Source organism: Mustela nivalis (assembly GCF_964662115.1).
Source record: "Mustela nivalis genome assembly, chromosome: 5".
Lineage (NCBI taxonomy): Eukaryota > Metazoa > Chordata > Mammalia > Carnivora > Mustelidae > Mustela > Mustela nivalis.
The window spans coordinates 64,423,453-64,443,673 of NC_139024.1; the positions used below are offsets into that span (position 1 = coordinate 64,423,453).

The 20,221-nt window shown below is 39.3% G+C and overlaps 1 protein-coding gene across 21 annotated transcripts in view; it reads left to right on the plus strand.

Annotated features, from left to right (window-relative positions):
- Positions 1-20,221, plus strand: part of MAP7 (microtubule associated protein 7) — a 169,746-nt gene that overhangs the window by 65,777 nt on the left and 83,748 nt on the right. For 7 of the 21 annotated variants that reach the window (XM_082731760.1, XM_082731765.1, XM_082731778.1 and 4 more), the window contains one exon: positions 5,754-5,843. The exons of the other annotated variants lie outside the window; for them this stretch is intronic. In XM_082731760.1, coding sequence (XP_082587886.1) covers positions 5,754-5,843 — 90 coding nt within the window. The remainder of the gene's footprint in view (positions 1-5,753; positions 5,844-20,221) is intronic. 21 annotated transcript variants of the gene reach the window in all.

A 20,221-nucleotide genomic window follows, 5' to 3' on the forward strand; every position in this document is an offset into this window, starting at 1 on the left:
AGTTCACAAGTCTTCGAGTAAGATCCACCATGATCAGAATCAGTGTGTGGCAGGTGGTCTGAATGAACTCTGTCTTTTCATTATGCATACCAAATAATAATTATGCATACCAAATCTGTATGGCTTTAGCTTTTAAGAAGTTTAGCAGTAAAACGTAAATTCCTTTATAAGACAAATCTCTGCTTTTGCTTTTCCAAAACTATAAAGCATAAACAAAATCTCTTTCTTAGTATTTGCCTCTTAAGATAATAATAGCCATCATCCCAGCATTTTATATTAAACACTAAATTCTGTGCTCAACTCAGCAGCACATATACTAAACACTAAATTCTGCCAAATACCAAGAGATTTTAAACTGTACCATTTTGATAGCTATGATTATCAAATCTAGTATATGTGATTTTTTTATGTAAAATATTTGAAAGTCTGCAGGAAAACATTTTAAATTCTTATAAACAGTGAGAGTACTCTGTAAGTACTGTGTTTTTCTAATCTGAGGGTTTAGCCTGTCCATGTTCTGTTAACTATTGGTAGAACAACTCAATCTTCATCTCTGTATCTTGCTATATTCATTTATATATGTGTTATGATGGACAGACACCCACCCTCCTGACTATTTTTTTTTAACTTTTTAATCTTTCCCTTTTACCTTTTTTTTTTTCTTATTTTTTTTCCAATTTATTTTCAGAAAAAAGTATTCATTATTTTTTCACCACACCCAGTGCTCCATGCAATGCGTGCCCTCTATAATACCCACCACCTGGCTCCCCCAACCTCCCACACCCCCGCCACTTCAAACCCCTCAGATTGTTTTCCAGAGTCCATAGTCTCTCATGGTTCACCTCCCCTTCCAATTTACCCCAACTCCCTTCTCCTCTCTAACACCCCTTGTCCTCCATGATATTTGTTATGCTCCACAAATAAGTGAAACCATATGATAATTGACTCTCTCTGCTTGACTTATTTCACTCAGCATAATCTCTTCCAGTCCCGTCCACGTTGCTACAAAAGTTGGGTATTCATCCTTTATGATGGAGGCATAATACTCCATAGTGTATATGGACCACATCTTCCTTATCCATTCGTCCGTTGAAGGGCATCTTGGTTCTTTCCATAGTTTGGCGACCGTGGCCATTGCTGCTATAAACATTGGGGCACAGATGGCCCTTCTTTTCACGACATCTGTATCTTTGGGGTAAATACCCAGGAGTGCAATTGCAGGGTCATAGGGAAGTTCTATTTTTAGTTTCTAGAGGAATCTCCACACTGTTCTTCAAAGAGGCTGCACCAACTTGCATTCCCACCAACAGTGGAAGGGGGTTCCCCTTTCTCCACATCCTCTCCAATACATGTTGTTTCCTGTTTTGTTAATTTTGGCCATTCTAACTGGTGTAAAGTGATATCTCAATGTGGTTTTAATTTGAATCTCCCTGAGGGCTAATGATGATGAACATTTTTTCATGTGTCTGATAGCCATTTGTATGTCTTGATGGGAGAAGTGTCTGTTCATATCTTCTGCCCATTTTTTGATATGTTTGCCTGTTTCGTGTGTGTTGAGTTTGAGGAGTTCATTATAGATCCTGGATATCAACCTTTTGTCTGTACTGTTGTTTGCAAATATCTTCTCCCATTCCGTGGGTTGCCTTCTGATGTTTTTTAAGGAGGGCAAACAGTGCTAGATCACACAGTTGTCTATGGAAAAAAGCTTTGTTTAAAAAAAAAAAAAGAAAGAAAGAAAGAATAAAGGCAGAAAAGCTACCAGATATCTCATGTAATCCTTGATGCAGTTTAAAATTCCCATGTTATAAGAACTACTTTTTTCTGTGAGTAGCCAAAAGTTAAGAAGGAAAGCTAGGAAAGAACAAAGGGGAAGCAGGGTACCCACTTCGCACATTTGGTGAGGGAGAAAATGCTAATGGGCAGGAGCTTCTTCCACACTTTACCACATCAAGACAAGGTGCTCTGTGGTGTTAAGGGTTATGGTGGGGACTCAGGTTGGACCAAGAACTGGTGAATCATCGTCTCTGCTCCAGAGCAGTTTTTGGGGGCCTCTGAGGGAAGCAGTGGGTGGGGGGGGGGGGTCAGTGAATGGAAAATGAGGAAAGGGAAAGGAAAGGGAAAAGGCTGGATTCCTCAGATTTGTCCTAAACTCTTCTGTGAAGTTGATAATTCACCAACTGTGCCATTATAAAATAAAACTGTGCCCTGTTTTATACTAAGTATATATAGTATGTAATATAAACTATACATACTATAATATAAATAACAAATATTAATTTCCCTTTAATGTTTCAGGATGTATTGATTACTTTTTGGAATTTCCTATATTTTAGAAGGGATTTCCCATTCCCTTAAATTTGAATTATGAACTGGCATTTGTGCCTTCCTCTGTTGACTGGTCTCCTGCATCGAGGCAGTTTTGAGGTGTGGGGTGAGGAGCCCTCTTTCTCAGACAGCCACCAGGCAGCTACGGCCTGAGAGGCTGCGTCACTGATGGCGGCCACTGCTCCACACACTGGGGCATCCAGGACTCCTCGAGCCACTTGTCATATAAAACCCTTTATTCTCTTTCCTCCCTTGTTAGCATTCAGCTGTTTTTTTCTGGATGAATGCATCACCATTTAGTAATAAACTGTTGTTCCCAGGGGAAGAGTGGTGCAGTGTCTCCACACAATGTCACCTCCTGTCTTCACCGCCTGCCTCCTCTCCTCATGGTACCGGCCTTTTCCCATCAGCAGGCGACCCTGGCCTCATGCTTCCTGGGTGCTCAGAAGTCAGAAGCCACCCACATGGGGTGCAGGGATTAGATCCCGCTGGAGGGTTAGGAATCCGGTTCTACCTGTTCTCCCCTCCGGATAGCACAGGGTTAGGAAAATGGGCGTGACACCAGGGACGGTGTGAGATGAGACCACTTTCTTAGTGTCAAGGCCCTTAGAATAATCTTGGACACATAATAAATGATGAGGAGGAGTTGTTTTTATTTGCTGTGGCCCAGCGGAAGGAATCCGTGCTTCAGAAGGCAAATTTTTCTTCTGTTACCCCTTCTCCTTCCCACCTGGCCATCTCAGATTCATGCGCAGCTGACCACAGGGCAGGAGGGTGGATGCGAGGGCGGGGACAGGCTCTCTGGGTCATTGCTCAGGATGTGATGGGAAGCAGAGCCGGAAGAGGCTAAGGGGAGGAGATCAGGGGAGGAGACGGGTTCTTCCAAAGAGTGGGGGCAGCGTGTGCAACACTGATGGTGCAAGGAGAGCCAAGTTCAGGAAAGTGCCACTCACCACAGCCGTCTGCGGGGCTGGAGCAGAGACGGCCAGGTGGGCCCACAGCGGGTGATGCTGTGGGTCACAGAGAGCAGGACGTCCCTGCCAAGGGGGCTGGAGTTTATCCCAGGAAAACAGAGGCACTCGAAGAATGGTCAAAGTATGAGTGTCAGAGCTATGTCAGTGACTGGTTTTGTGGGTCTGGACTTGGAAGGCCATCCGTAGACCAGTGAGGACACCCTCGTGACAACTTCCTGCCCCCTCAAAAACGCTTATCTTCCATCAGCTGGGAAACAGATAACCGAGTTAGTTAACATTTGGTTCTGAAATATGCATTTCTAGATTGAGAGAGGGAACGAAAGGTTTTTTAAGTTTGCTGATAGGAACTGTGTTTTGTTTGTTTGATACATTCCTGGTTTCTGTCTTTGTTCTATTTAAATGAGCTGTCAGGTAATTTAGGATCTCAGTTTTAATATTAATGAAGCCCTACAAAAATATGACTATGGGATTAGGGAAATAAGTTGGTATTTTAGTAACCTGCCTCAAAAATTCCTAAAAGTCTACATCCTCTTTGGTTATCACTTATTACTGTTTCATGAATTTGGTTGCTTTGATAGGGCCGAATTAAAGAATTCCTCCACTTCTTTAGCGTTCAGGCAGTATTTGAATATTAATCGCACTCCAGCCATTGTCCAAACTTGAGCCTGGAGAAGTTTGTAAGGCTTGGTTTATGACTTCCAAGTCCCAGCGTAGCGAACGTGGACCTGCCTTTCCTGTGGCATCCATCCCATACCCCTCTAGCAGCATTAAGGTCTGCTGGAAAACAAAACAAAACACCAGTGCAACAGTTGAAAGACATGGGGGAAATAAACAGACACGCAGCAGGAGAAGATGCCCTATATAGCATATCCCTACTGTACCAGGCCTTGCTTTCCGATTTGAAGCCAGCAGAGCTGTGATTTTTTTTTTTTTTTTTCAAACTAAGGATAATTTTTACCCCCTCTATCCTCCCAGGGACATTTGACCATGTCTGAAGCCATTTTTTTATCATCTTAACTCTGGGTGGGGGTGCTGGTGGTGGTGGTGCCATCAGCATAGAGAATGTTCTAGAATCCTGCTAACTACCCTGTAATGTCCTACAGAGCTCCCTCCCTGTCCCCTGCCTAAAATATCAGTAGTGCCAGGGTTGAGAAGACTTAACACTAGAGATGCTGTCTCTGCGGGCTACTTTTGAAAATGTAAGCAGCTGGTTGGGGAAGAAGATGACAGGCAGCTCTGGGGATGCCGGGTGGGGCCGGACTGCAGCTGGCATTCCGCAAGCTCCAATTAAGTAGTCTTTCATCCTGAGGGCATTAAAAAGGTTGATTGCCAAGTCCGGTGGGTGCTTGACGCACAGGTATCTTAGAAATCCTATGTGTCTGGTTTTCTTAGTAGGTCAAATCCTACTCAGAAAGGCTTTAAAGGTTTTATTTTATTCTAAAAATCGTATTTCTTTCTTCAGATTAGGCTGATTGCTCACCCAAACTCATTAACATAATTGGTTTTAATGGAAGTATTCTGGCCCCCATGCGTTTAAATTGTATAGCGGCCCAGCAAGGATGTTACAGGATCCTTTTTCCTCAGTTTCCCCTCTGTGCCCTTAGACAAAGGCCATTCTAAAGATAAAACTAAGGTAAAATTACAATTGAAATGTTGAGTTCAAAGTCTATAGTGTAATTTATCACCAGCTTAAAAAAAAAGATCAGTATAGGTCCCCAGAATTTATCCAGAAATCATTTCTCAGACTTCGGTATTTACGGTCATTGGTTGTTCCTCTCCTCTGGGAAGACCTTCAGAATTTCCAAACCTTGCTGAACCAAGCCAGCCTTTTGGAACCTCCTAAAGAGCTGCAAAACTTCATTTCATGCAGTTTTTCAGCAACTCCATGTCTGTCCTCAGTGACGGGAGAAAAAGAACGGAGGTCTCTCTGCTTGACTGATCCTAAATGATCGCCTTTTGCAGATGCTTTTGGTATGGGAACAAAATCAGCCATAATCTTCAGGGTTTTCAATGTCATTTTGAATACATCAGGAAACCAAAAGGCAGAAGAGTCTGTGAAGAAAAAAAAAAATTTTTTTTTAGATGGTTTTAGAAAACAATTAAGTTTGTAATGATGTGTTTAATGTACATCCTGGTTGGGGCCCCAGCTGAGTTTGAATCCCTGAGCTTGAACTGATGTTTAGCAAGCATTTCTTATCCGGGGAAGGCCTCCCCTACTCCCAGCCCACACCCATTTGAGCTTCACTGGCTCTTTTGAACTGAAGCTATTCTCACTTTTTACTTGGTTCAGTGAACAAGGTTACTGTTTAAAAACAGTGGCTGGGGAGTTGCAGTTCTCACTGCCCTCATGCCCCCGCCCCCCCAGCCCTGGGTGTACCTCAAGCTGTGTGAGGCCAAACACTTAGGACGATTAAAAGGGCCCTTCACTGATTATTTGGTGTTTGCCTGGCGCAGAAACTCCAAGCAAGAAGGGAGAGTCATGCAGATATGTTGCAGCCTATTCAAAAAAGAAGGATTTTAGGATGGAAGACACTGAGCCGGACTGTAAGTTCTTGGACTCAACATGTGTGTTTACACTCTGAATAAGGAAATTCGGGCATCAGGCAATCTCTAAACCAGTTTTTAATGCTTAAAATGGGCCAAAGTACACACCAGAAAATCTTTTAATTGTTTTGTCTTTGGGGGAAAAACACCTGACTGGTTTTAATGTTTTTAGTAAAAGGAGTGGGAAGTGTAATTAAATGGAATGAGCTCTGTTATGTTCTATAGATGATGGATTTGAGTACTGTCTTCGTTTATCCTGGAGCCATGTGACAGCTTCTGTGAAAATTATAGGCAGACTATCATTGTTCTCCGTTTTCCGTGTTCCTACTTTTTTCTCTTTGGGGAAGAACCAAAATGAAGGTGCTAACAACACCTAGGGTCTCCTTCAAGTGCGGGATGTAGGCTATAGCAAGCTATACATTCATTTGTGCTGCTGTCCAAAGAAAATTTTGGTACATAATTTATTGTTGATTCTTTTACAATATTTGACATTTTGTTTGTTTTTTAAATAATCTCTACGCCCAATGTGGGGCTCGAACTCACAACCCCAAGATCAAGTCGTACTCTCTACCAGCTGAGCCAACCAGGTGTCCCTGGTGATTTCTTAGTGTTCTTAATATTTGTATCTGGACCGGATCAGGAGAATTTGGGGAAATGATTGCTTTCCTATTTAGAGGGGTATATTCGGGAAGTGTTTTTTTCCCTGCTTAAAAAGTCCTACTTCTGGGACGCCTGGGTGGCTCAGTTGGTTAAGCGGCTGCCTTCGGCTCAGGTCATGATCCCAGCGTGCTGGGATCGAGTCCCACTCGGGCTCCTTGCTTGGCAAGGAGCCTGCTTCTCCCTCTGCCTCTGCCTGCCACTTTGTCTGCCTGTGCTTGCTCTCGCTTCTCTCTCTATGACAAATAAATAAATAAAATCTTAAAAAAAAAAAAAAAAAGTCCTACTTCTCTTGTCTGCATCCTGATTTCTTAGTTTTTTAATCAAGAAGTGCCTGTATTTTCTTAGATTTCTCCTCACCAGAATGCTTTCATTTTCATGGCATATAAACAGTGAATCACGTGGGCCTTATAGAGAAAAGCACAGGCACTAGAATCTTACATACTGCATTTTGGAGTTATTTTTATCTCCTTATTTTCTTCTCTAGAAATGTCTTTATGTAGCTGTTTTATCCAGTTTAATTCTTAAGAGTAATAAAGATTCCTTATTCAGTAAGTTATTTGTTCTCATAAAATACTATGGATCTTCATTTTCATAGGTAATATTTGCAAATTTTATAATAAAAACACATCTGATCTAGGAAAGAAATGTTACATATAATGTCAGGACCCAGTAACCATTAGGAGATGGATTGCAGTGTGACTAAATGGTTTGCTTTTGTTATTTTAGGATTATAAAATAAGGAATCAGAGTAGCATATTAGACAGGTCTTTGGAACTGGATCTGACTTTTCCTTATAGCTCTGTGATGTCAGACAAGTTATTTATAGTCTATAAGTGTATTGGTATCATTATTCTACAATGGGAGTAATTGCTAATTTGCAGGATTGCATGTACTTGAAAGAAGTAGTAAAAGCCTTACTTAATACCCAGTTTTCCAGAAAAAAAAATCAGCATTATTAATGCATGTATTAACTCATTTTCAGTTCTGTTAACTCCTTTCAAATTTATTTTGTGCTTAATGATGCTATTTTACAGTGCCCTACCTTTCTGTGTGGAAAGCATATTTACGTATAGTATTCAAGTCTTGGGATTAGACACAGTTGCATATCTAATAGGCAGTGGTTTTCATAATGAATTATTTAAATGTGATAGAATAAGATTGCTTCAGTCAAATGAAGTACAGGTTACTCAGTAAGAAAATTGGATCCATGTCTCTGTACCCTTCAGGTGTCCTCCCCTCTGTCCATTCACAGAAGCCCGTACAGCTGTGGGTGGAGAACCATTGCTGTAATAATGTTTACTGTCTGTTTTCCCATGCTGCAATGTATGCTTGTTGACAGCAGGGAATTTTGTCTGTATTGTTCACTGCTGTATCCAAGCACCTACAGACAGTGCCTGCCAAGTCAGTTTACAAATTAATGCGTCGGTGCCTAGTCTTCAGTAGGGCCATACCTATACTCTTTATAAAACACACAAAATAACAAACGAGGAAACAGTTTTATATATAAAATAAAGCGTCTCACTGCATGAGAACCTAATGATTATTTCTACAGTTGATAAAGCACTAGAGGTTGGTTCCAACTTTTGGAAGAAAAGAAGAAGTCAGCAGGAAATGTTACTGTCTTCTGTTACAGATGATTAACTGTGTGCCAAGCAGAACAGAAAGCAAAAATGTTTACTTCTTTTGTGAAGAATTATTAAAGGAAGGACTCTCATGAAATAATTTCAATAATAAAATGCCAGGCCGCAGGCCAGATAAGCTCCTTCTTCCTCCAAACCCTGGGGGAGGTCCCTGGTGTGTTCTGCAGGGCAGCCCCTTCCACACACTCAGTGACGATCCACACCGCCTGGTAAACTCAGCCTCCTTCACCAGGAGTTTTATGTTGTCCTATTTTTTAAAAGCTAAAAATTATGTTAAATGGGGCTTTGGAAAAACGCTAGGCATTCTCGAAGTTATGTTGAATCTCTCCTTCTCTCAAGAAGATAAAATGTTGCACTTGAGAGTCAAAAAACCAGATTTCCACGCTAACCTCTAAAACTCCCTGTGCGACCACAAGCAAATCCCATTTAACCTCCCAAGCCTCCCTGTCCCCTACCCTAGCAACAGTCATGCCTGCCCTAGTCAACATGGGCAAGTAAGTTTATACCCAAGAAGTGATTTATAATCCATAAAACAAGTTATACAGTGGTACTTAAAGATATACTAAAAAAACAAAGCAGGCTATTTCCTTAAATGAAAAATTTATTTACTTTATGACTGTGTATATAGTCTGTATTTGTCAAAGTATCATTAATTAGGGGAGGAAAACCCCATCAAGAGTAAGAAGACCAAAGTATAGTTTTTAATGCCATATATATATATACATTTTTTTGAAATTTAGAAAACACTGTAGCATAGTGGTTAAGATACTAGATTTTAAAGTCCAACTGATGTTGATTTTACCCATGGTTTAGCTATATATGTTGGACAAACTTCTTAACTTTTTGAGCTTTGACTTTTGTCTCTGTATAGTGGGGAGCATATTACCTAAATGTAGGCTTACTATGAGGAATAAATTAAATAGGAGACAAAGTTCTTAAAGCATCTAGTACAGTCTAGAACACAATAGAGATTCAGTAAATGGTGATTGTGTTTGTATAGTTATTATTTTTTAATTCTCTGTAAACATGAATATATGACTTGCCTTTTAAATCATATAGTACTAGACTTTTAAAACATATTAGTTAGCCACTATTACTCTGTATAAAAATCTGGTAGAGTCTCTGATTTTACATGACTTTTACTTTTCTGGGTCTAAGGATATTTAGATAAAGTGGTCTTTGAAACAAACATCAATACAATTAAAGTTTCCAAATACTATCATTCACTCACTTGAACCTCCCAAGATCGCAAAGTATGTTAAAGTATGTTAAGTGGGGTTTAACTTATCACTCCATAGCAAAACAAGCGGGTGTTCTAAGGGAAGAGCTTGGACAGGGGTGTTTCAGGGGCAGAAGTTAAGAATTCTCTTTCTTGAGAAATGCATGTTGCCTGTGAATCTTGTATGCTGTACAGCCAGAGTTTCTCAAGTTTAAACGTAAGAATCTGCTGGATAGGGGCACCTGGGTGGCTCAGTGGGTTAAGCCGCTGCCTTTGGCTCAGGTCATGATCTCAGGGTCCTGGGATCGAGTGCCGCATCGGGCTCTCTGCTCAGCGGGGAGCCTGCTTCCCTCTGTCTCTCTCTGCCTGCCTCTCCATCTACTTGTGATTTCTCTCTGTCAAATAAATAAATAAATAAAATCTTTTAAAAAAAAAAGAATCTGCTGGATATGTTCTAGAAGTGAAATAGCATCGAAGGCCAGGGAAGACTGTAATCAACAAGAAGGGCATCAAGGTAGTAATGCATATTGTCACACAACCTAAAGATGTTAGAGTTCCAGGATGGACCTCGCATAGTCTAAAATGCACATCACAGGGGCACCTAGGTGTCTCTGTCATTTGAGCATCCAGCTCTTGATTTCGACTTAGGTCATGAGCTCAGGGAGGTAAGATTGAGCCCAGTGCCAGGCTCCACACTAGGGGGAATCTGCATGAGATCCAGTCTTCCTCCCCCCACCCCCGCCTCTTCCCCTACTCTCTCTCTCATTCTCTCCCTAGTAAATAAATAAATCTTTTAAAAAAATAAATAAATAAAATGCACGTCATATTAAAAGTCATCAATCCTTTCTTGGAGCATTTCACTGAGTCATTGTCTGGTGAATATTCTTTGAATTGAAGTTTTAGTACCGAATTGCAAGCATTTGTATACTGTCTTGACAATATAATTTACTTTTCTTATCAGAACCTCAAGGTAACCTGAAACAGATAAATTTCAATTGAACTATAAACTAATTTCAAAACTTGGGTCAAATTTTTAACATAGGGGACTCCTCCATTAGAGAATTTTTTTTTCTACAAGATCTGTTCTATTTTAAAAGATTATGCCATAATCTGTTTCTGGATTATAATCTGTTAGGATATGTAAATAAATTTTTAGTATTTTATCACAGAATAAAATAATGTTGCTTGAGCAGCAAGTAACACGTGATGAAAGACCAAAAAGGTAAAGTTAATATTTAAGCTTTCCATTTACTTAATCTGGTATTAGCAATGCAAAGTTGTCCTGTTTTTCTCTAACACAAGAGTTATAAAGTACTGTCAAAGATTTAACATTTTTATAAAACACTTTATTAAAAATTCTTCAAATATTTGAATATTTGAATTTGAATAAAAATTCTTGGAATATTTTCTGGTAATCAAAATACATAATTTAGATATATAAATATTTAAGTTTAATGTCTTTATAATTAAATGCTATCAATACTAGCAAACAGTTAATGGTCAAGGTAAAAAATAAAACAAGCGTCAATCAAGAATTTTAGTTAGATTAAAAAAATTATCAAGAACTAAGTGAGAGCTGTTTAACCTACGTGAATTCTATCTGTACATATGTTAGAGTTCTCTTAGTTCTCAAATACATATTTCTTAAGCATTCTTAAGTACATTCTTAAGTATTTATGTATTTTTTAAAAAGTATTTTTGCAGGAATATGGTGGGTATTAGGAATAAGATGGGGCCCTTGTACTAAAGTAGCTCTCAATTGTGTCCATTTTGGATGGTGTTTTAGATTCCTCATATAAATTATAAGGTCTGTAACCAATTGCAATAGAGTTAACTAAAATCCTGCTGTGGGAACCTAAGAAATACACACACCTGAGAATACATGAAATGGAAATGATGTGATTCATCCAGTCTAGGGAAAGGCTGTGTTTTTCAGGAACTGTTGAAACAATTGTGCTGAAGGCTTAAAGCAGTTTTTTTCCCCCTCAGTTTTGAGATGTATTTTGGATTTTGCTTTATTGACCTGTATGTCACGACACCTAATGAAACAGCAATCCCACAGCTACCTCATAGCATCAGTTGAGTTAAATGGCCCACCACAGTGGGTGAGGCTGGGTTCTCCAAGTCACAGCCCAGGAAACTGAATGTGCTGGTACGGATATGCCTCATTTTACGGTGCTTTGCAGATAGTTTTTTTTTTTTTCTTTTTTAACAAATTGAAGGTTTCTGGCAAATCCATCAAGTCTATCAATGCCATTTTTCCCAACAGCATTTGCTCAGTTCATGTCTCTGCATTACAGGTTGGAGATTCTTGTAATATTTCAAACTTTTTCATTTTTATATTTGTTATGGTGATCTGTGATCTCTGATGTCACTATCATTAGTTGGGGGCACCACAAACTGCATCCGCACAAGACAGTGAATTTAGTAAATGGGGGTATTCTGACTGCTCCTTGACCAGTCATTCCCCTGTCTCCCTCCCATTTGGCCTCCCTATTCCCTGAGATACAACATATTGAAATTAGGCCAGTTAACAACCCCACAATGATCTCTAAGTGTTCAAGTGGAAGGAAGAATCACCTGTCTCTTACCTCAAATCAAAAGCTAGAAGCCATTAAGCTTAGTGAGGAAGGCACGTTGAAAGCTCAGATGGTCCAACAGCTGGGCCTCTTAAGCCAAACAGTGAGCAAAGTTGTGAATGGAAAGGAGAAGTTTCTCAAAGGAAATTAGAAGTGTTACTCCAGTGAACACACAAATGGTAAGAAAGTGAAACTGCTTTATGCCTATAGGGAGAAAGTCTGAGTGGTCTGGATAGAAGATCAAAGCAGCCACAACATTCCCTTCAGCCAAAGCCTAATCCCGAGCAAGGCGCTAACTCTCTTCAATTCTGTGAGGGCTGGAGAGGTGAGGAAGGTGCAGAAGACAGTTGCAAGCTCACAGAGGTCAGCTCATGAAGTTTAAGGAAAGAAGCCATCTCTATAACAGAAAAGTGCAAGGTGAATCAGCAAGTTCTCTAGAAGATCTAACTCAGTCATTCATGAAGCTGGCCACACTAGATTTTCAGTGTCGATGAAACAACTTTCTAATGGAAGAAATTGTCATCTAGAACTTTCACAGCTAGAGAGAAGTCACTGCCTAGCCTCAAAGCTTCAAAAGATAGGCCGACTCTAGTTAGTGACTTTCAGTTGAAGCCATGCTCACTTATCATTCTGATTATCCTAAGGCCCTGAAGAATTACACTAAATCTACTCTGCCTGTGTTTCATAAATAGAACAACAAAGCCTGGATGACAGCCCATCTGTTTACAACAAGGTTTACTGAATATTTTAAGCCCACTGTTGAGATTTGCTTAGAAAAAACTTTCGAAATATTCCTGCTAATTGACAATGCACCTGGTCACCCAAGAGCTCTTGGGGGGGATGGAAATAATTGTTTTCATGCCTATTCATACAACAGCCATTCTGCAGCCAATGGATCCAGGAGTTATTTCATTTCAGGGGCATCTCAGTGACTCAGTCACTTAAGCATCTGCCTTCGGCTCAGGTCAAGATCCTAGGGTACTGGGATCAAGTCCTGCACCGTGCTCCTTGCTCAGCGGGAAGCCTGCTTTTCCTTCTGCCTGCTGCTTCCCTGCTTGAGCTCTCTCTCTCTCTGACAAACAAATAAAACCTTAAAAAAAAATAAAAAACATTTCATAAGACTATGGCTGCCATAGATAGTGATTGCTCTGATGGATCTGGGCAAAGTTAGTTGTGAGTCATGGGAAAAAGCCGAAATAGCCACGTAAACTGGAGTTTGGAAGAGGCTGATTCCAACCTCATGGATGATGCTGAGGGTTCAGGACTTCAGTGGAGGAAGTAACTGCAGACATGCTGGGAACAGCAGGAGAACTAGAATTAGAAATGGAGCCTGAATTGCTGCAGTCTCATGATAAAACCTGAACAGATGAGGAGTTGCTGCTTATGGAGGAGCAAAGAAAGTGGTTTCTTGAGATGAAATCTACTCCTGGTGAAGATGCCATGAGGATTGTCGAAGTGACAACTAAGGATTTAGAATGTCATTTAAACTTGGTTGATAAAGTGGCGGCAGGGTTTGAGACGATTGGCTCCAATTTTGAAAGAAGTTCTACTGTGGGTAAAATGCTGTCAAGCAGCATTGCATGCTACCAAGAAACGGTACCTGAATAGAAGAGTCAGTCGATGTAGCAAACGTTATTGCTGGCTCGTTTTAAGAAATTACCGCAACTCCCCCAGCCTTCAGCAACCACCACTGTGATGAGTCAACAACCTTCAGCATCAACGCAGACTCCTCTACCCGCAGAAAGATCAGAATTCACTGAAAACTCAGGCGATCTCTAACATTTTTTTAGTAAGAGAGTATTCTTTAAATTATGGTAAATACATTGTTTTTTTAGACATAATGCATTACGCTCTTAGTAGACTATAGTGTATACATAACTTTATATGACTTTATATAGCTGGGATTTTATATGACTTTATAAATGACTTTATATGACTGGAAAAGCAGAACATTCATTTGACTTGCTTTGTTGTGATACTGGCTTTTTGTGGTGGTCTAGAAGGGAACGTGCAAAGTCTCTGACATGCCTGTGTTGAGAGTTAGGGACACGACTGAGACCCTTCCTACATAGACTGTCTTACAAATGAAAAAACAGTAGGATAGACCCACTTCCTTTTGCTCTCTGTGATATGTAAATAGATTTTTGGTTGGGGCACCTGGGTGGCTCAGTGGTTAAGTCTCCTATTCCTGATACAGGCTCAGGTCATGATCTCAGGGTCGTGAGATCAAGCCCTACATCAGGCTCTGTGCTGGGCATGGAGATTCTTTGAGATTCTCTCTCTCCCTCTGCTCGCCTCTACCTCTGTATGCATGCTCTCTCTCAAAAAATAAAACAAAATAAAAATAAACTCAGTGGAAGTTCAGAACTTCTCTTTAGAACAACACAGAAAAAAAAAATGGTTTTTGGTGAAGAATTAAGATCAACTGATTTCTAGTGACAGAAGTGTTTATTTTTCAAATCTTTGTGTAAACCTGCTTCCTGGGTGTGAGATATATACATATATATATGTGAACTTATCAAAGTCTGATAAGGCATTACAGAGAGTTTGGCACAAATCGAAGGAAAGATCACTCACCCTGTCACCCTGACGTAACTGTATTGATTTTCATGTGTTCCCCTTCAGCATCAATGTGCACATGTGTCATTTAATTATTCTCATTAAGGGTTACATTATAAGCATCGTGGTGCCTTACTTTTAGTAATTCTATTTTTACTGGTTAGATAATAACTCACAGAAGGAACATTCTCCCATTGACTGTTGCTGCTTTTGAGTTTTGACAGTTGTAAGTTTGTTGGGGAAGAAAAACATTTCCTTTACTCTTTTAGGGTTAGTCCCTGAGGGCCTGTGAATTGAACTAACAAAGGGCAGATTAACCAGAGAAAAGGTTCACAGTTCTTTTTTTTACCTACACAGGAGTTCACAGAAAGGAAGTAAAACTCAAACTAGTGAGTTTGGATTCTGGGACATGTTAACAAAGGAAGGGGGTTTGGGCTTCAGGGGCTGATAAATTGTGCAGGGGCAAGGAAGTAGAAGATCTACAGAGAAGATGAGGGTTAACATAGTAAGGTTTGTTTTTGCAAACTCATTTTCGCACTGACCGACTGTCTCTGCGGATAAGAAGAGTCACTCTTCTTTTTCTGGTGCAGGAGAGGGGAATACTGTCACAGGGGAAATTTAAGCCCCTGATTTTAGGCGGATGGGGGTGGGGAACAAGCTGAGAATTCTCCCTCCATCTGTTGAGGCTTAACTCCCTTTGGCTCAAAGTAATATCTGATGCCCCAGTGGCAACTTTGGGAGTGGGATCTGTGCTCCCCTTCCTGGTCCTCTGATGGATATTGTTACGTGGAAGGTTTTCCATGTTTTAGATTATTTCCTTTAGAGACTCAGAAGTAGGACTATGGAGTTGATAATTTGGGGCTTTTTAACAGCAGTGAGTAGACATGGCTGGACTCCTTTCCTGGAATCACGCCAACGTGCCCGTGTACCGGGACTCAGTTTTAATACCGCTTCTTTGCTCCTTACACCCTTTTGCTCCTCACATCTTCAGTGCTGCGTTTGGAAGCACATGTCTGATACTTCTCTTCCGGGTACATCCCAGATGAAGAATCAGGAATAGTCTGTTCAAGGATCCAGAAAGGGATAATTCTAAATAGGTGAAGCTGGTTGTGATATTCATGTGCTGTGGTTTTAAGGGGTCACATAACGTGAAGCAGGTGTTTGTCTCCATGTTGACGTGTGGGTGAGGGGTAATTAAAGATGTTTTTTAAATTATAAATCGATAATTTGGGTAGGGGTCAGTCTTCATGTGCTATTCACCTCTAAACCCAAATTAACATTTCATTCCCAATGGGACTGATGGGTCAGATGATAAATAGATTCTGAAGGGTGAGATGTGGCTGAGCATTTGTGGTCGAGGTTTAGAACTGGGTTGGCCCTACTTGGTAAATGTTCTTGGAGTTGTGGGCACTTTAGGACAATCCAAGGAGCTCCATGTGCCTGGGTAGACAGGAAGGAGACCAAGAGGCTAACACAAATTTTGGAGATTAAAGATTGAAAAGCAACAATTTTGTTCATATTTTTCATTGTTTCAAAACAAACACAAAACTTAAAAAAAGATCACATGCATGAATATATAGGTAAACAACCAAAACAATTGAAAAAAATAATGTCTCTTGGTGAACACTTGAAATTAAGTGGTCTGTCTTTGTTCATATAAGCAGCAGTTATAAATTATAGTTATAAATAGTTCGGGGCAAATGCTCTGAAGCTCTTTCTCCACTTTTTTTTAAAAGTTCATGTTATTTTACTATATTCAGTCAAAATTTTTGGTCCAGCGCTCCATATGGACATAAGGATAAGAAAACCAAAAAAATGCCCCAGAATTTATCTTACAGGAAAGAGCAGGTGAGACTCCTGATGACTAAAATAATCGTAATCATTAAATTTTTCTCCTGTTCATGGCTAAAGGAAGGAAGTCTTTTTATTCCAGCATCTATTCTAATTGTAAGGAAGAGCCTCTCACCAATTACAGCAAGTAATTAGATGTCCAGATCACTTCCAGATTCCTTAAACTCACTCCTTGAACATTGACTGGATTTTCCAGAGGGCATATTATGACACATGCGAATCAGGGAATTTGAGGCTTGTTCCCATCAGCTGGTTACCACTGGGTGGGATCGTAAGCAGTGCATTTGAAAACTCTGAAATGGCTCCGACGTATTATAAATTAATGGCTTAGGATGTTCATTAATTATTAAGCTGAGTTGAAATATGCTGAATGTTGTTGTACACAGATTTTACAGTCAATAGATGTCATCAGAATGTTTTGAAATTATACCCATGAGAAAAGTAGAAAGGGTTTTATCACTGTGCATTTGCAGTTGCTTGTTACTTTTGCAGTAACCTTCAAAAACAGGACACTGATTTATGTTGTTCAGCTTCTCCTCTTCCTAGAAAATTTAGCCACTTTGGGGGGAAAAAAAAACTTGTATTATCTCAAAACCCCCTTTAAAAAAAATCAATACTTAAGTTACTGTTTTTATCCTGAAGTATTAAATTCTTAATATTTTAGTAAGATAGTTAAAAATATTCCTTGATGGGAATTATATTCCATTAAAAATATGCACTTAAAATGGAGTAGGGATAAAATCGTTATTTAAAAACAAATTAAATGAAAAAAATCTCTCTGGAAATAAATTTTGGATTCTAAGTTGTTTTGGTTATAGTATTTCTCTACCTAGAGTTGTGTCCTAAATTCCATTGGTGAGAAGGACAAAAGGCTTAACAGAAGCCACATGGAATTTCAGATAACATCTATTCAGATCCTTTTGTTATATCCTTCTGTAGAACTGTATTCTTCTCTTTGGGAGTCCTTATCCCAGTTTACACTGTAACCTTCGTTAGTGTGATCCTTTTGCTAATGCATATGTCTCTGTTGCCTGTTAAGTTTCATGTCCGCAGGACCTTCCTACTTCTGCCCACCATTGTACTCCCAGTGCCTGGCACACTGGATGTAGGCACTTGGTGAACAATGGAATGATGGGACAGGGTGATGGAAAAGGATGGATTCTTTCAGATATTATTTTAAAAGTCCGTGAAGCTTTTTTAAAGATAGCATGTTAGTTGTGTTGTCCTTACTCAGCAACTGATTGAAAGAATTGCTTTGTTACTTTTACATTCTGCATCTTGTATCTGTCAGGCGATACTATAACACCATTTTGTAGAATGGGAATGCTTTATAAAATTTCATTGTCTTTTAACAATTGCAGCTTTTTAAAAGGTTTGACTCCCCCATACAAAGGTTTAAATAATAGTGTCACCAAATAGACCTCACTGCAAACTAAGCTCTATAGAAAGATTTTCTAGCACATACCCCACAGAGCATTGTTATATTATTTCCTAGAATCTGCTTATTCTTTCAGAAGTCTTAAAGTAGCTTCCTGTTTCCAATTGCTTGAACTTCCCTTGCTTTTTATTTTAGCACAGCACCATATGAAGATTTTTGCTTAAGTCTTATGTGATAAGTTTCAAGACAAATTAAAAAACAGTGTTTTTGCAATTTTCTTAAAGCCCCATGTAGTTAAGTATGTTTTTCAAATAATGATGCTTTTTAAAACCAATATTTGAGGCTTTATTTTGCCTTGTAACAGTTTAAAGACTTATTACAAACTGTTATTTCTTAATTGAAATAATATTAAAACATCTCTTTACTTTCTGCTCTTACCGCATTGAAAAAAAAAAAAAAAGGAAAGAGAAGCTCTGTGGGAAAAAAAAAAGCCAGAAATCGTTACTTTTAACTTTTTAAAAAATTTGTGTTTTGGGAGGGTATTTGTGAGAGAGAGTACGTTTTACTTTACATTACCCTGGTTATGGTACAAGTAGTTAAGGGTTTTGTTTTGCTGGGGATCTTTTGTTTGTTGTTTTGTTTGTTTTAGCTTTGGCTGTTATTCATTGTAGAAATGAATATTAAAACATTAAAAAGATTGAGCATGTAATGTATACAATACAAATTAATTTTCTAAAGTGCTGAATTTTTGAATACTCTAAAGTCGGGGACTAACCTCAAGAGCAGGTTCAATGATGACAGTATGGTTTACTGCAGAGCTGTTAGTCTGACTTACTGTAAGATTTTAGAATATAAGCATTAGTCCACCTATAAATATAGCTTCTTGAGACTGAGCTTGTGCTATCTCTTGAGTAACAATGAGTATAAGACCTCGTGGTCTTTGGCAGGTTCCTGGAGTACATTCTAGGTTGTCATTTATTAGTAGAATCACATGAAGTTGACTTTGGGGTAGAGCTGATCTGATCACATGGAACCTGAGAGACCTAACAGAGATATAGACATCAAAAGTTAGCCAACAGGGGGGAGGGGGGTTGGGAGAAGGGGGGTGGGGTTATGGACATTGGGGAGGGTATGTGCTTTGGTGAGTGCTGTGAAGTGTGTAAACCTGGCGATTCACAGACCTGTACCCCTGGGGATAAAAATATATGTTTATAAAAAATAAAAAGTTAAAAAAAAAGTTAGCCAACACATCTTGCCTCTAGAGAGTACCAGTGGGCGGGGCTAAGCTTTAAGAATAATTTTAAGCTGGGTCATTTGCTGAATTTGTATTCATTTTAATTGAAGCCCAACATCGAAGCTACACGTAGTATAATTAATGTAATTGCAGCCTAGGAAACTTTTTAAAAATCTTAAGAATGCATGCATGGAATGCCAAATGCCTAAAGCTTTAACCAACCCATCTTTCTGGCAGTAATTAAACAATAGGACTACTATTGTGTAAATCTATTATTAGATCATGTGGTAGGGTGATATTTGCATAAAAGAGCATACTTGACTTTCTCTTCTGCAGTGGACTAGTTTACAGCTTACTGAAAAATGGTACCAAATTTCTGAGAAACACAGTAGAGAATACATCACTATGCTATACCACATCACTATTCTATACCACACCACTATTTTATACCACAGGAAGATTGCATAAAGAGATGGCTTCCATTGCCCTTGACTCCAACATACAAATTCTGAGTAGCTATCAGTAGCCTGTGTTGAGTTTGTATAATTTAGCTTATAACAATTGCCTTTCCAGAGAGTCAGAGGACAAATGAGTCCCCCCAAATGACTCAGACTTTATTGTTTCTGGAAGATTTCACCACAAAGCAATACAAAGTATAAAGTATCAGTTCAAGTGTCAGTATGAACAGTCAGCTGTGTCATACTTAATGATTTTCTAACCAAAAAGTCTAACCTCATTTTTTAATGCAAATAAGTGTTAATTTATGCTTTATGACAATGGCATCAACATAGTAGACAAGCAAAACCTTTCTTTGTAAGGGGTAGAAAAACATTTTCTCTACCCTCTTAGGTATGTTTCCTGAGGCCTGCAAATTAAACCGCCAAGAGACAGATTAACAGGAGAAAAGCATATGATTTTTTACCGATGTTAGTATTTTTACGTGCATGGGGGCTTCATACTACTGAAGTAAAAACCCAAAGAGACTTTCAAACCCAGAGACTTGTATTCCATCTTAATAAGCGTGATAAGTAGTAGAGAAGTGACTAGACAAAGGAAAGCAGGTTTGGGCATGTAGGGGGAGGCCCATTGTGGGAAAGTAACTATGTGGGAGAAACTAATGGTAGATAAAGGTTATTTAGTAAGATTTGTTAGGTAGACTCAAGTTGTCTCTGGTGAAGTCATTCTCTTCCCGAAAAGGAGAGCACCTTTGCAAATGGAAATTTGTCACTTTCACAAGGTGAAATTTATGCCTTGCCTT